This window comes from Balearica regulorum, chromosome Z, assembly GCF_011004875.1.
Source record: "Balearica regulorum gibbericeps isolate bBalReg1 chromosome Z, bBalReg1.pri, whole genome shotgun sequence".
NCBI lineage: Eukaryota > Metazoa > Chordata > Aves > Gruiformes > Gruidae > Balearica > Balearica regulorum.
This window is the reverse complement of record NC_046220.1, coordinates 52,537,431-52,550,030: the sequence shown is the minus strand read 5'-3', so window position 1 is coordinate 52,550,030 and position 12,600 is coordinate 52,537,431. Positions and strand designations below refer to the sequence as shown.

The window sequence follows — 12,600 nt, the reverse complement described above, 5'->3', positions numbered from 1 at the left end:
CAGCACCATAGTTCTTAGAACAAGTTTAAGTCTAGCGCTTCCTGTTACCTTATTTCTGGCACTAACAATGCAAATATCAAAATACAAAACTCAAGACATATTTAACAACTACTAAGAACTGGGCTCAAAAGCACATCTACCAAAATTAAAACAGAAACAGCCGGTAAAAACATGAGCATATTAAAAATAAACCTGTTTAGACAAATCTTTAACCAGAACTTACCTGATAAAGATTATTTTTACTTTAGATGGTGCACATTTGATTATTGAGGAAGCATTCTGATGAGTCCTTCCATAGAGTATTTGCCCATTTATCTATATAAAGGAAGGTAGCAATTATTTCTCAAAGTATTTTCATTCTCTTAAACTAATTTTTAAGCCTGAAAAAAATCCATTATCCCACATCACTGGCTAATGCAGCAATTGTATTAAAATAAGAGTATTTTGTGTCCTGCTTTTGCTCCCTCTTCCAGTAAAAAATTCCTTATAGTTTGATTTCAGACTAACACCGTAACACTGTAATTCTGTGAGTTTTACTGGGTTGACTTGGCACATCATCTATTTCCACTTGCCATTGATCACCCCATGACTGATATGATGAGGAAGCAGGGCCATGGGAAATTCTAACCATAACAAATAAATGAATCGCCTATATCCAGCAACAAGATTGCTATTATTTATCAAATCTCAGCTCTGATCTAGCCACTTTATACACAGGAGTCTGAACACTGGTGCATTTACAATCTGAAGATCTGACCTGACAATCATTGTCTTCATTTGGCTGAGTAGACTCACTGAAACCCCTTGAAGCTCCTATGTTTCAGATATGATTGGAGGTATCAGTGTGAATTTGCAGAAAATGGCCATTATTAGCTCACATTTTATTAGTTGCATTTGTTCTTGGAAATGGAAAACTACAGTGCAGAAGTTCATTCTAAGAAAGGGGAAATGATTGGAAAAGGACAGCTTGGGCCTGCACAAAGGGAAAATACTACAACACATGCTGAGGCAATACTAATAGAAGCAGAGAAGCAGAAAAGCAGTGAACAGTGTGCAACAGTCGCAAGACACTGAACTGAGGGTTGAGCCTAACAGCAACCACTGAGCTCCCATAGAGGCTGCGTCCACCAAGCACGGTCACAGGGATGCTGAGCCCTGACATTTACACTGGACGTGACAATCCAGATGCGGCACTGCTTTCCACATTTTCCATGGGCTTGTGAAGAACCACAGACAGGCTGTTAGCTGGGGGACGGGGCATGGCCTGCCATAGCTGATGGACAGCTAATGGGAACATAAGGAGCAAGCTCAGATGTCTCCTCTTAGAAGAGGTTGAGACAATCTCTTGGCATCAGTTTGCAGGTTTACAGCGTGGACAGTAAGCAAGAAATCTGAGCAGACTCAGACAGATGTTTCAATGTGTTCTGAGGATACTCAGCATCTGAAACATCAAGGTTTTAAAAACAGACATTTTAACTGATTCAAGAGAATCATCTAGTAAGTAACATTGGACTCTGCAACTAACAGGTCCCTCCATAAGACTAGGTGCACAGCGACACAAATCCCTTAGTTTCTCTCCTAGCCTGCAACTGCCATCCTACATTGTTTACTCTCTCAGTGTCTCCCTCAAGCTTTGTTCAGTCTCATCATTCCCTCCCTGAACCATCTCTCCAGTGCATCCTCAAACACTTCCACATACGGTTTTGAAGTTACACAAAGCCTTTCTGTGAGGGTAATGCTACCTACTGCTATCAGAAAGAATGAGAAAAGCTATAGCAGAGAATATATCTGCAAGTATCCTCAACTGAACTGTGATAATACAAACATATACTTTATGATCATATACATATAGGGAATGTTAGCTGCACATTCAGTGGTTGGGTCTCTCCACAAAGCCATCAGGATACAGCCTGAATGTGTCAAGAGACAGAAGTTCATAATACAAATGGATCTGATCCTGTTTCCCCAACTTAATTCCCATTTTATATGTTACACAACATAAAAATACTCTGATACTGTCACACTTCCAATAGACAGAGAAGTAATTAGAAAGTCTGGAGCGCTCCACAGATTGATGGACTAAAGGATTTCAGTATTTTCCATCGTCTGCAATGCATTGCCTTTCCATGCATCTCCACAACCCAGAAACTGCTGTCATCCCCCATTTTTATCCATTTTAAACACTTTACTTAGTGCTACTACAACCAGGAAAAAAAATCCCAGCTGCCACTATCTGGCATACAACAGAATGAAAATCTACCAATATAATGTCAACTTGGATAACTTGGGGATTTCGAAGTACACTGAAGAACACCTATATTGCAGCAAGAATCTAATATTTTAGTGCATTTTAAGTCAGTATGTTTTGATTTCAGTATAAATTGCAAAAACTCACCTCTAGTAACTCATCTGCAATCTGTAACCTGCCATCTTTGCCAGCTGCTCCATTTGGATCAATTCCCACTATGAAGACACTCATCCTGGATCGGTCTTTGTTACCAGCAAGACTAAGTCCCAGACCTGTCCTTCCTTTTTCCAGCTCAATCATGTGTAGTTCCCCCAGTAGATTTCCATAGCGCTGCATGATCTTTTCTAAATGTGAAAGTGCAGGAAGCAGACGTTGGATTTACATTAGAAAGTTTCACAAGTCACCTACAGAGTCAAGATCAGTGTCCACTGGGCAGTATCTGACAGAAAAATCCCAAACTGGATGAGAGAATTTTAAGTGTACACAATGCTTAAGCTAAGCCTTAGGTGATTTATAACTGTATTTCTAGTTCCTTGTTTTCCTTCTAACTTCGCAAAACGTTTAAACTTCTCTTAAAAAAAGACTTTTCACACATAAAAGCAATAATCTCCCATCTAGTAACACCTTCAGGTAACAGAAGCTATCACATCAATCACTGCCATCAGTTACCTAGAGTACACTGAAATTCTTCAAGTTGTCCTACATGTGAAACAGTGAATTTGAACCACGGAGAAGAGATTGAAGTGCAATGAAGAAGAACAAATTAGTTTTATATTTCACCATGTGAATCTGACCAAGCACACCTGAAAGCTGACAGTAACACTTAACACCTAAACCATGAAGCACATGTAAACAAAGTAGTTCAAACTGCCCCCCCCATAACTTATGCTACGGTGCTATTTCAACACTGAATATTTCAAATATTATCACAAAAGATAAACTTACTCCAGCTGTAACCAAACTCATCCTCCTGCTCCACATCCTCTGGGACCCTGGTAGATGACTGTGCAACACCACAAGTCATTTCTGAAAATGCTGAAGGAGGAGACAGAGACAAGTTCCAAAGTGAAGTCTTTTCTGGCTCTGCATCAGACTGACCAAATGCCTGTGGAGAGTAAGAAAAATGCAATGGCTAAGCAGATGCAGACTCTGTGTAGGGCAAATTAGTACACAAAAATGTTGAAATGGCAATAACTATGGCTTTGAAGTTTAAATACCAAGCAGCTGGAATTCTAAATGAGTTACACAGCACAGAAAGGCTGCAAGAGATCAAAGACACAAACAACCACCAGGCAAGGTAAAAGATAACATCACTCCAAAATGTATTCGGAAGCAAACAGAACTCATAATAAAAGCCCAATTCAGTAAAGTTTTATGTGCCACTTTACACTTCAGAAAAAGTCTCGTACAAAGACTCAAGTGATTTTTTTTAATGCCATATTTGTAAAAGACTTCTACTTCATTTTATTTTTAAGAACCACCGCATATAATTTCTTCCCATGATATGCTTTGGAAGCCAAATAGGAGGAAAGGGAAAGTTAAAAAAGAACTTTGTGCTTTCAAAAATGCCTCCAGAAAAAAGAAAGTAACTGGTCTATTAACTGAAAGGACAATTTAAAAACAAAATGAAACTGACTATAATGCAAGAAATCCACAGTAACTGGACTTTTTCAGTCTTATTTACTGGTTTCCTATAAGCTGCACAGGCAAGATCAAATAAAGGAGCATACAGACTAAATCACAAAAGAGAAAAATACTTTTGGTCGTGATGTATGTGGTCTATTCATATTCACCAAAAGTTAAAACTATAAACAGATGACTACTGCAATATAATGGTTAAACGCCCAAATCCACAATCTGGCAAGCCTCCGTTCAAGTCAGTTTCCCTGAGGAATACGGACTTTGATCAGGGATTTGGCTAAGTGTTTGTAATGTATATAATTTTGCCTTGCTCAAAGTAAACATGTACGCAATAAACTTGTGTCTGAATATCACCATTCTGAAGCTTATGCATGCCCAAGAGACTTTGAAACCTGGTACATCAGATGTTGATGTCAACTACAAAAACTTTAGATAAAAACCAAGTATTTTTCCAACACTAGGATTTTTAGGTGTTGTTATAGCTTCATAATCCTGCTCTCATCATTTCTGCTTTCATTATCTCCATCAGCAAAAATCTGAACACAGTATCTCAGATGGTGTCTATGGGTAACAAAACCACTGAGACAATTTCTTCATCAGAGGCACCAGTGAAATGGATAATAACATACACCTTAGAAGACTTTAATCCTGTAAACTGAGGATGTTGAAAAAAACAGACAGCTACCAATTTAGTCATCCTGAGATTTAAGGAAGGTCCCATGAGTTACCTTCATTCTCTTTATACTCCAAAGATTTAAAGAAAATGCAAATGCCCTACTTCAGTTCCCTCATTCTGCTTCTGCTTGAAAGAGATTCTCCTTTCATTCAGGAACTTGTTCTAGGAGCTTAACTAAGAAGTCATTAAATGTCAAAAGTGTGGGAAGTTTTAATATGGCACACAAGCCAAACATTTATCTAAAAAATGCCATATAAATGCCATATGATATTTTGTTATATGAGCCACATTGATGTGTGCTTCAAATCTAAGACAATGCCATCCCGCTGAGATAACTTGCATCGCTAAACTTCATGGAGGAATTATTAATAGTTTATGCAAATTATACTTGAAAACATGCTAACAGTTACTGGGCGGACATAAATCTCAACTGAAGCAGCAAAATGCTAGCAAAGACATTGTTACCCATCAGAATCAGAGTAGGGTGGAAACACTACTTAATAACATTCAAAGTGATTTTTAATAATTAAAAATTCAGGTATCCACCATGGAGAAAAGCTGGTGACAGACCTCTACCTCAAGGAGTGAAGGAGAGAGCAGTTCTAGAAACACTAATTTTTCAGAATGCTTCCTAGAGTTTTAGCTAGAAAGCTACATAACATACTGAAAAAATGAGGAAATACAGTGTGAGAGCAGACCAGATCAGCAGACCTTACAGTAGTCTCTGTGTTTTAAAACCAAAATTAACATATCACTTTAGTGGTATTCTTGGTAAATGACAGCATCCAAGACCTTTGCACAATTAAAGAAAACATGACCAAAAAAAAGGACAAAAAATTGCTGTCATGGTCCTCTAGAAGATCTATAAGGTATAGGTGTATGGCTGCATCCTGACAGATTAGCACTTATGAACTGCAGCCACCATAACCTGATTGACAAAAAAAATGCTTCTTTCTGTATTTCTGTGCATTTGTACATAAATCTGAACATGTCTGACGTTTAAGGAAATGCTGAAATGAAAGTAAGAGCAAGGTTCCTTTGTGAGAAGGGTGAAAGGGGGGTTACAATGCCATTTGGGCAGAGGCGACCACGTCCTACCTCCAGAACTGTCTGCCACACGTGCACTGCCAGCAGCAGCAGCTGTCCCACGCAGTTTACACACACATAAGACTTTTGCTCCCTGAATCGGGCCACACAGAAAAAACCTAAAATGCTTTAACTCATGAAATACTTTCAGTATGCCACAGCACAGTATTTCATTTAAAATGCAAAGCATCAGACAGTGCATGAACCCATCTGGCTACCAGGGTCACTCTGATCACAGCCAAGCAAGTATTAAAAATGGCAGCAAGTTTGGAGCAGTATCACTTTCAACAAAGGAGGCACACGCAGAGGAAGAAGCAGTACTCTGGAAAGTATCACAGGCTATGTACAAAGGTACAGCACACATAAGGTAGGACCCACTCACTGGAATCAAGACAAACCTTGAATGGTGTGGGAGCAAAAGGGTTAGTTGGGGAACAACGGAAGGTAACCCTAATTGGATTCGATACCTCCTACAGTAACAGAAAACAGCAATCCACATATTACAGCACCTTTGGCAATACACAGCATTATAATAACTCATTTTTGATTACCGATTCATTTTGCTAACTGCAGCAACTTTATTATTAACTCCGTTTATAAATGGACTAAAGTATTTAAGGAATTATTAAGGACTCTGATTCAGCAAAGTTTCTTACTGTACATGAACCTTAGTTCAGCAGAAGCGGACAGAAATGACAAGAGGCCATTCTTAACTCATTGTTAAAAAAGGAATTATTCAGAAACTGCAAAAAACATTAGGTTTTCTCTAAAAATTTGTGCAATCTTTTTCAGAAATACTTTTGAAACTATAGAAAATACAAGCCACCATTTATGTTATGCTCCCTTTCCTCAGAACTGTAACAAACACAAAGACAGATTTCAAAAAACACACATGCAATTATACACCTCATATCATAAATGCTTGTTGTACATTCAATGCATTTGACAACATGGGAAAACAGACAAAGGGCACAATCACTCCCAAGATGTATAACAGCTAGAAATTATTTTATTAAATCAGAAATGCATGCACATAAGAATTAAGCCTTTATTTATTATTGTGTTAGAGATTAACTCTGTTCCCAATATGAATAACATGCAGTAAGCACTAACCACAAAAGACAGAATCTAACTTTTTTCATATTTCCAAAGATGTCAGCATCCTGTTCATGGTGCATTAGAAGAATTTTCAAGAAGCAGAGAGAAAATATTTTCAGCATCATAAAATAAAAGCTGAAAATGGGTGGTTTTTTCATGCAAAAAGAAAAAAAAGAGATATCAAAGCTGGAAAGTCCTAACCACATAAAAAGAAAATTAAGTACATAGCAGCAAAACACCTCACACTGATGAGAGAGTTATGCGCAGGTGGATATTCTAATATACACCACAGGGACTGATTTTGTAATTGAGAACCTACTCCTTTGGTAGCTCTGATTGGATCAGATTTAGTGGTTATGATTAATGGAGCTGGCGTTTTTTTAACTTCTTCAAAACTTTTCTAAATGCATGTGTGTCTGTCTTTTTAATTCACTATACAAAATTTCCACTCTCATCAACACAATATTTTACCCAAATTAGTATACAGGAATTTAAATCCAGACAGACAGTAACAGCAAAGAAGCACACATATAATGTTTGGTGAATCAAAAGCAGTGTGTCATCATCCAACCTTGTCAGTGTTGAACTGAGAAGAATCAGCAAATGGGTTAGTGCTGCTGAAGACAGTTGACCTACAGAAAAGACTGGTCTGCAGGAAAGGCAGGGAAGGGTTCTAAAAGGAAAACATAATAGAAACTAAGCAAAAACATATTTAAACGAACCCTTTGTGACTCATGAAACAAACATTTTTTATCAGTTTGTGCTAACCAAACAAGGTCCGCTTCCTGCACTTTTCTACAGACATGTGAAGGTAAGCAAAACTGTATTTGCCCTGTGTTTGTATCAGCTATGTCACAGAGCACTGAGGAAAAGCACTGACCCTCTGTTCTACCCCACAAACTGCATAAAGTGCAGAATTCAGCAGCATGAACACCAGAAAATTTACTTGCTGTGCTAATTGTACAATTTTGCACAAGCATCTCAGCATTGGGGATACTCTTACACACTAGTTAATTACAAAATTGTGGGTTTCTGGATTAGAATAAACACAGTTCTTTGTAATAATGCAGTAGGTTTAGTTTTACTTTAAAAACCATAGATTAATTGTCATAACCTGATTTACCTCTTGTAGTAACACACTCACAGTGTATTTCACAAAACAGGAGGCTTAGTAATATTAGGCATCTCTAAACAGACTGTATATCTAACAATAACTTTTACAGATCACTTTGTATGCATCTGTAATTTTCTGAATTTATAGTTCAATTAAATTCTCTGCTCTTAAACAATACAAGGTACTTTACTATTATTTAATATCAAAAAAAAGTTTTCATATTTAAACAAATTTAAAGGGTATAATTTGACTACTTATATTCCTTATGCAGCTTTTGTACTGTACCCTATTTTGAGATCAGAACCTGTTTAATAAAGAGGGGACAGCTCTGATTTTGCATACTATGTTGGAAATACTGTTCAATGTATACTTAAAAGTAATTTCTACACTAGGTGTATCCATCTGGCAATTGCCTATGTGTCTTAGGGCTGTAAGTTTAATACTGCTGGAAAGGAAGATGCATAATAAGTGGAAAGGAATGTGAAAGGCTTGCAGCATCAACGGATACATTTTTATCATGGTAATTTAATCCAGATATATGTTGCTGTTTAAACATTTTCTTAAAGAATCTTGGTTTTTTAAATGTTCTGAAAATAAAAAATGCAGCCCTAAACATTTATTCTCAAATATCATTTTGCAAGACAAAGAGTAATGTAATTTGGTAAGACAACATATGTCTTAGTTCTACAGTGTCTTCAGCAATGAGAAAATCGAGCTGTGCATGAACAAGGTTTCTTCACTGGTGAGTCACCCAAATTCAACAGGCAGTTTCCGTATAGTACAAGATTTTCTGTTTCCACATGCGATTCACATTTGATTTTGTCTTTTATGAAGAGAATTTTGGGAAAAGTAATTTGCCAGTTCAATGACCCTATTCACTTTAACCATTACATTTGTCATCTGCACAAATCTTTAAATTGTATCTTGATGAAATTTCAAGCAACTAATATAATCATCACATTTTTGATATAAACAGTGAAATCCTAATAAAAAAGGAAACAGAAATTCAGCCATAGTAATTCAAAATCTTGTCTTTTGTATTTTGTCATGATGGCATAGCAGTTAAAATACTACTGCTAGCTCTAATTCTTATCTATGCAACAGCATTGTATTAATATGGACTGACCACCGTGATAAAATACGGAGCATATGAATTTGCCTAAACAGTTAGGTTTTAAGCAACATGCATGAACCATGCTTTCTTGCACAGTCTAGAACAAGAAAACAAAATACTAAAATAAAGAGTATTCTTCCTTTTACTGTTTTTTTTTTTTTTGCAAAACAAAACGTAAAATAATAGGATTTACTTTACCTTTTTTCCTTTTTTTTAGTTTTTTTTCAACAAACTTGTGTTCAGCATTTTATTAATGTGTCCAGGATGCTAAGGTATCAGAAACTAGCTAGCATTTCATATAGCATAATGCTGTAACCCTACAAATTACCTGGGACCATAACTGGAACAGGTTGCCCAGAGAAGCTGTGGCTGCCCCATCCCTGGAAGTGTTCAAGGCCAGGCTGGATGGGGCTTTGGGCAACCTGGTCTAGTGGAGGGTGTCCCTGCCCATGGCAGGGGGGTTGGAACTAGATGGTCTTTGAGGTCCTTTCCAACTCAAACCATTCTATGATTCTATGATCTTATAACCATGCTGACAAATTAATTCTTAATCAGAAATACCCAGAGCAGTAACAGTATGAAATGCAGATCTGATGTGTAACTGCTTGCTAGCAAAACTATCAACTAGCTTTTCACAGCCTATTTGCATTATTTGGGCTATTCTGGAGTACAGTTAGGCTCTCTAACTACTAAAGCAGCTGGAATGAAGAAAAAAAAGGGGAAGAAACTCACTCATTAGCAACATATCACTTGAAACTGACTGCCGTTCTAAATACATAGTGTTCCCATATTAAATACAGCTACTGTGTGCAGGCAGCTATCTGAGTGACCGCACATGAATGAAGGCAGGAAATTCCCTTACAAGATCTTATTATAAAATACAGATACAAGTTTCAAAAGATGAAGACAATAAATAAAATGCCGTTTACAAAGACCACAACATAAAGCATGTGTACAGTAAGAGCATTTGCAATGTTCCCACTTACAGAGAAACAAGGGTTTGTTAACAATCAATCAAGAAATAACCAACAAGCTGCTTAATTGGGAAATAAAGAGAACAAAGAACTACAATTAAAAATAGCAAAGGAGCATTCTCTAAATAAAAGTAAGTTGTGATAAAGTAATGGCATCATTCCCATCCCAAACTGGCCTAAATATTCAGCAGTGGCAATTTTGTTCACATCACAGCAAATGCGAAAGCCTTACTTTAGGAGCTTGAGTATCAATCACCAACACTCAATAGAACTTTTTCATGCAACTTTACCTTAGATGACTGGCGATAAAATGGGTTAGTAGTTTTCTGCCCACAGGGAGCAGAAGCTGAAGAAGGGCTATAAAGAGACTCTGGCTGGGGAACAAGAGTTACGAGACAACTAGTAAATAAACATGCAGCTTACACAGACTCTACAATGAGGAAGTTTAGTTTCTAGTGATGCAAGCAACTTATATTAAAGCTCAGTAGCTTTTGTCTGCAATGTCCATGCAGCTTAGTGACGGAAAACTTCCGTGTACTTCTAGGTCCTTTCATTAATGTCCAATGAATTTTTTAACAGGTGCTGTATTTCTGCATGCGCTCCTCAGACATGCTGTCAATCTCTAAGAGTTGGTTTTAGTTAAGACTCCTACTCTGCCCCCCAAAAAATTATCTTTCTTGAGGCTTTTCAAAATAGTTTGAGGACGGCGTGCTGGAGGGTAATTCCAAATCCAAATCGATTTCATTCTAAATGGAAATAATACTTAAATCAAATCTTTGTTTCTAAAATAGCTGAGATGGAACTTTCAGGATTAAATATCCCATGCCCAAACACCACCACCTTGAACATTTGTTTCATCTGTTACTATGTATTACATCTCTTCTCATATTCTTTATGCTTACCCTTGGTTTGTTTATAATGCTCTGTACCATAAAGACTACAGGATTGCCTGCCCTCCGTATGGCTTCCACAGCTTGTTCGTGACTGGCATCTCTGAGGTCAACTCCATCCACCTGTAATTGGAAGGCCTCATCTTAACATTGCAAGAAGCTACAAGAATCATGAGTCAGCTTTGGGTTTTGCTTAGGGAACTTCTACTAAAAATCTAAGCCCAAACCTCCGTTACTGGTGGAAAGGTTTCTACTGACTTAGCCTGAGGTCCCTCACACACAGGTTTGAGATTTCCAAGAGCACTGAAAGGACATCAAATAAATATTCTCCATGGTTTTAAAAACAGGTTTTTCAACATTCTTGGTTCAGGCTCCATACGTTTTCCCATAGACAACGTAATAGAAGAGATATGATAATAAGAAGAGATAAGATAATCTGAAGGGAGTAGTAGTGTTTGCCAAATACCCCTTCCTGTAAATACTATCTTGGAATAACCTACCTCACAGGACTTTATGAGGATTACAAACTGAAACTTTTCAGGTGCTGGAGGGTCTTTCATTATGGGTTATTATGTCAGTACACTGTACTTTCTTTATTTTTTTTATTTTTTTTAATACAAGCAAGATAAGACCAATTTCAGCTACTAGGCACTCTCCCAGAAGTTAATTTTTTAGGCTAGAGTTGAAAAGCTTTCTCTCTTCTAGAAGAAAGCATTTACAAAGGATGGCTAAGGACAATTTTTTTGCCTGGCTGCTTTTCCTTATGTCTTTGTATGTATTGGTGTGTAAAACGGTTTGTCTTGTGATGCAGGTAAGAACCATGTTATGGTGAGGTTAGCATCAGTAAAACATTCTCACAATGACACAACAGAAGCTAGAAGCTAACAAAGAAAGGTTATTTGTTAGTGGCAATTCTTGCACACAAAGTTATGTTATGAGGATTACCCCTATCTTTTTAATTGCCTAACCCTCCCTTAAACTTAACCATCCAATGTAAATAAAAAGAAATAAAGAAAACAATCTTGAGAGACAAAATTCTAAACCCATGAGGAACTGAGCAATAACGCTAAGGCTCTCCAACTCCCCATGTCTGAAATACTGTATGCACTAGTAGAGACAAAAGCCTAGATACACCACAGCTTGAGAAACTGAAATAATCCATTCAGAAGCAGTCACATTAACACAACATTAGTTACTTAATTTCACTCACGGACTTCAACTTCTGCAAGCATCACTGTCATTCATAAGAATCATCACCACTGCATTCATAAAAACCCAGGGATGAATGTTTTTTAACTCTATGGCCATCTAGCAAAATTCCACCTTCCAGCTTGTTATACACTGGATACTCTTCCATCCTGTGTAGAAAGTGCTACCTATACGAAGGTATTAATTCAAGATCCTTTATATGGATCTTGCAGCAGACGGTAAATGGCAGTTTAAGTATCATCATGTAAAGCAAGCCCAGTCTGATCCAGAGGAAGCATCACCATCTCCATCACCCTGCCTGTTATGTTCTTACTGATGGACAGTCAGCTAAGTACATGCAGCAGGGTGAAGAGAAGTGCAGTTCCTAATGGCCTGACACTGGAGATGGGGTAATGTCTGACATTGATAATCACCACAGGAAAGACACACTCCTATCAGTATGTTCGGTCTTCAGTATCATTAAGCAAGAAAGTAGAAGTGGCTGCACGACCACAGGATTGGCTAAGCAGCAGAGAAATCTAGATAAATTCCTCTCAGCAACACCACTGGC

General features: G+C 37.5%; 1 protein-coding gene across 21 annotated transcripts in view; it reads right to left on the bottom strand.

The window, feature by feature from the left end:
* MPDZ (multiple PDZ domain crumbs cell polarity complex component) overlaps positions 1–12,600 on the bottom strand; it is a 102,831-nt gene that overhangs the window by 20,556 nt on the left and 69,675 nt on the right. For 12 of the 21 annotated variants that reach the window (XM_075740975.1, XM_075740976.1, XM_075740974.1 and 9 more), the window contains 5 exons: positions 10,854–10,964; positions 7,321–7,422; positions 3,194–3,353; positions 2,396–2,592; positions 224–315 (listed from right to left, as the gene is read on the bottom strand). In XM_075740975.1, coding sequence (XP_075597090.1) covers positions 224–315; positions 2,396–2,592; positions 3,194–3,353; positions 7,321–7,422; positions 10,854–10,964 — 662 coding nt within the window. The remainder of the gene's footprint in view (positions 1–223; positions 316–2,395; positions 2,593–3,193; positions 3,354–7,320; positions 7,423–10,853; positions 10,965–12,600) is intronic. The other 9 variants (XM_075740987.1, XM_075740984.1, XM_075740990.1 and 6 more) reach the window with 2 other exon arrangements.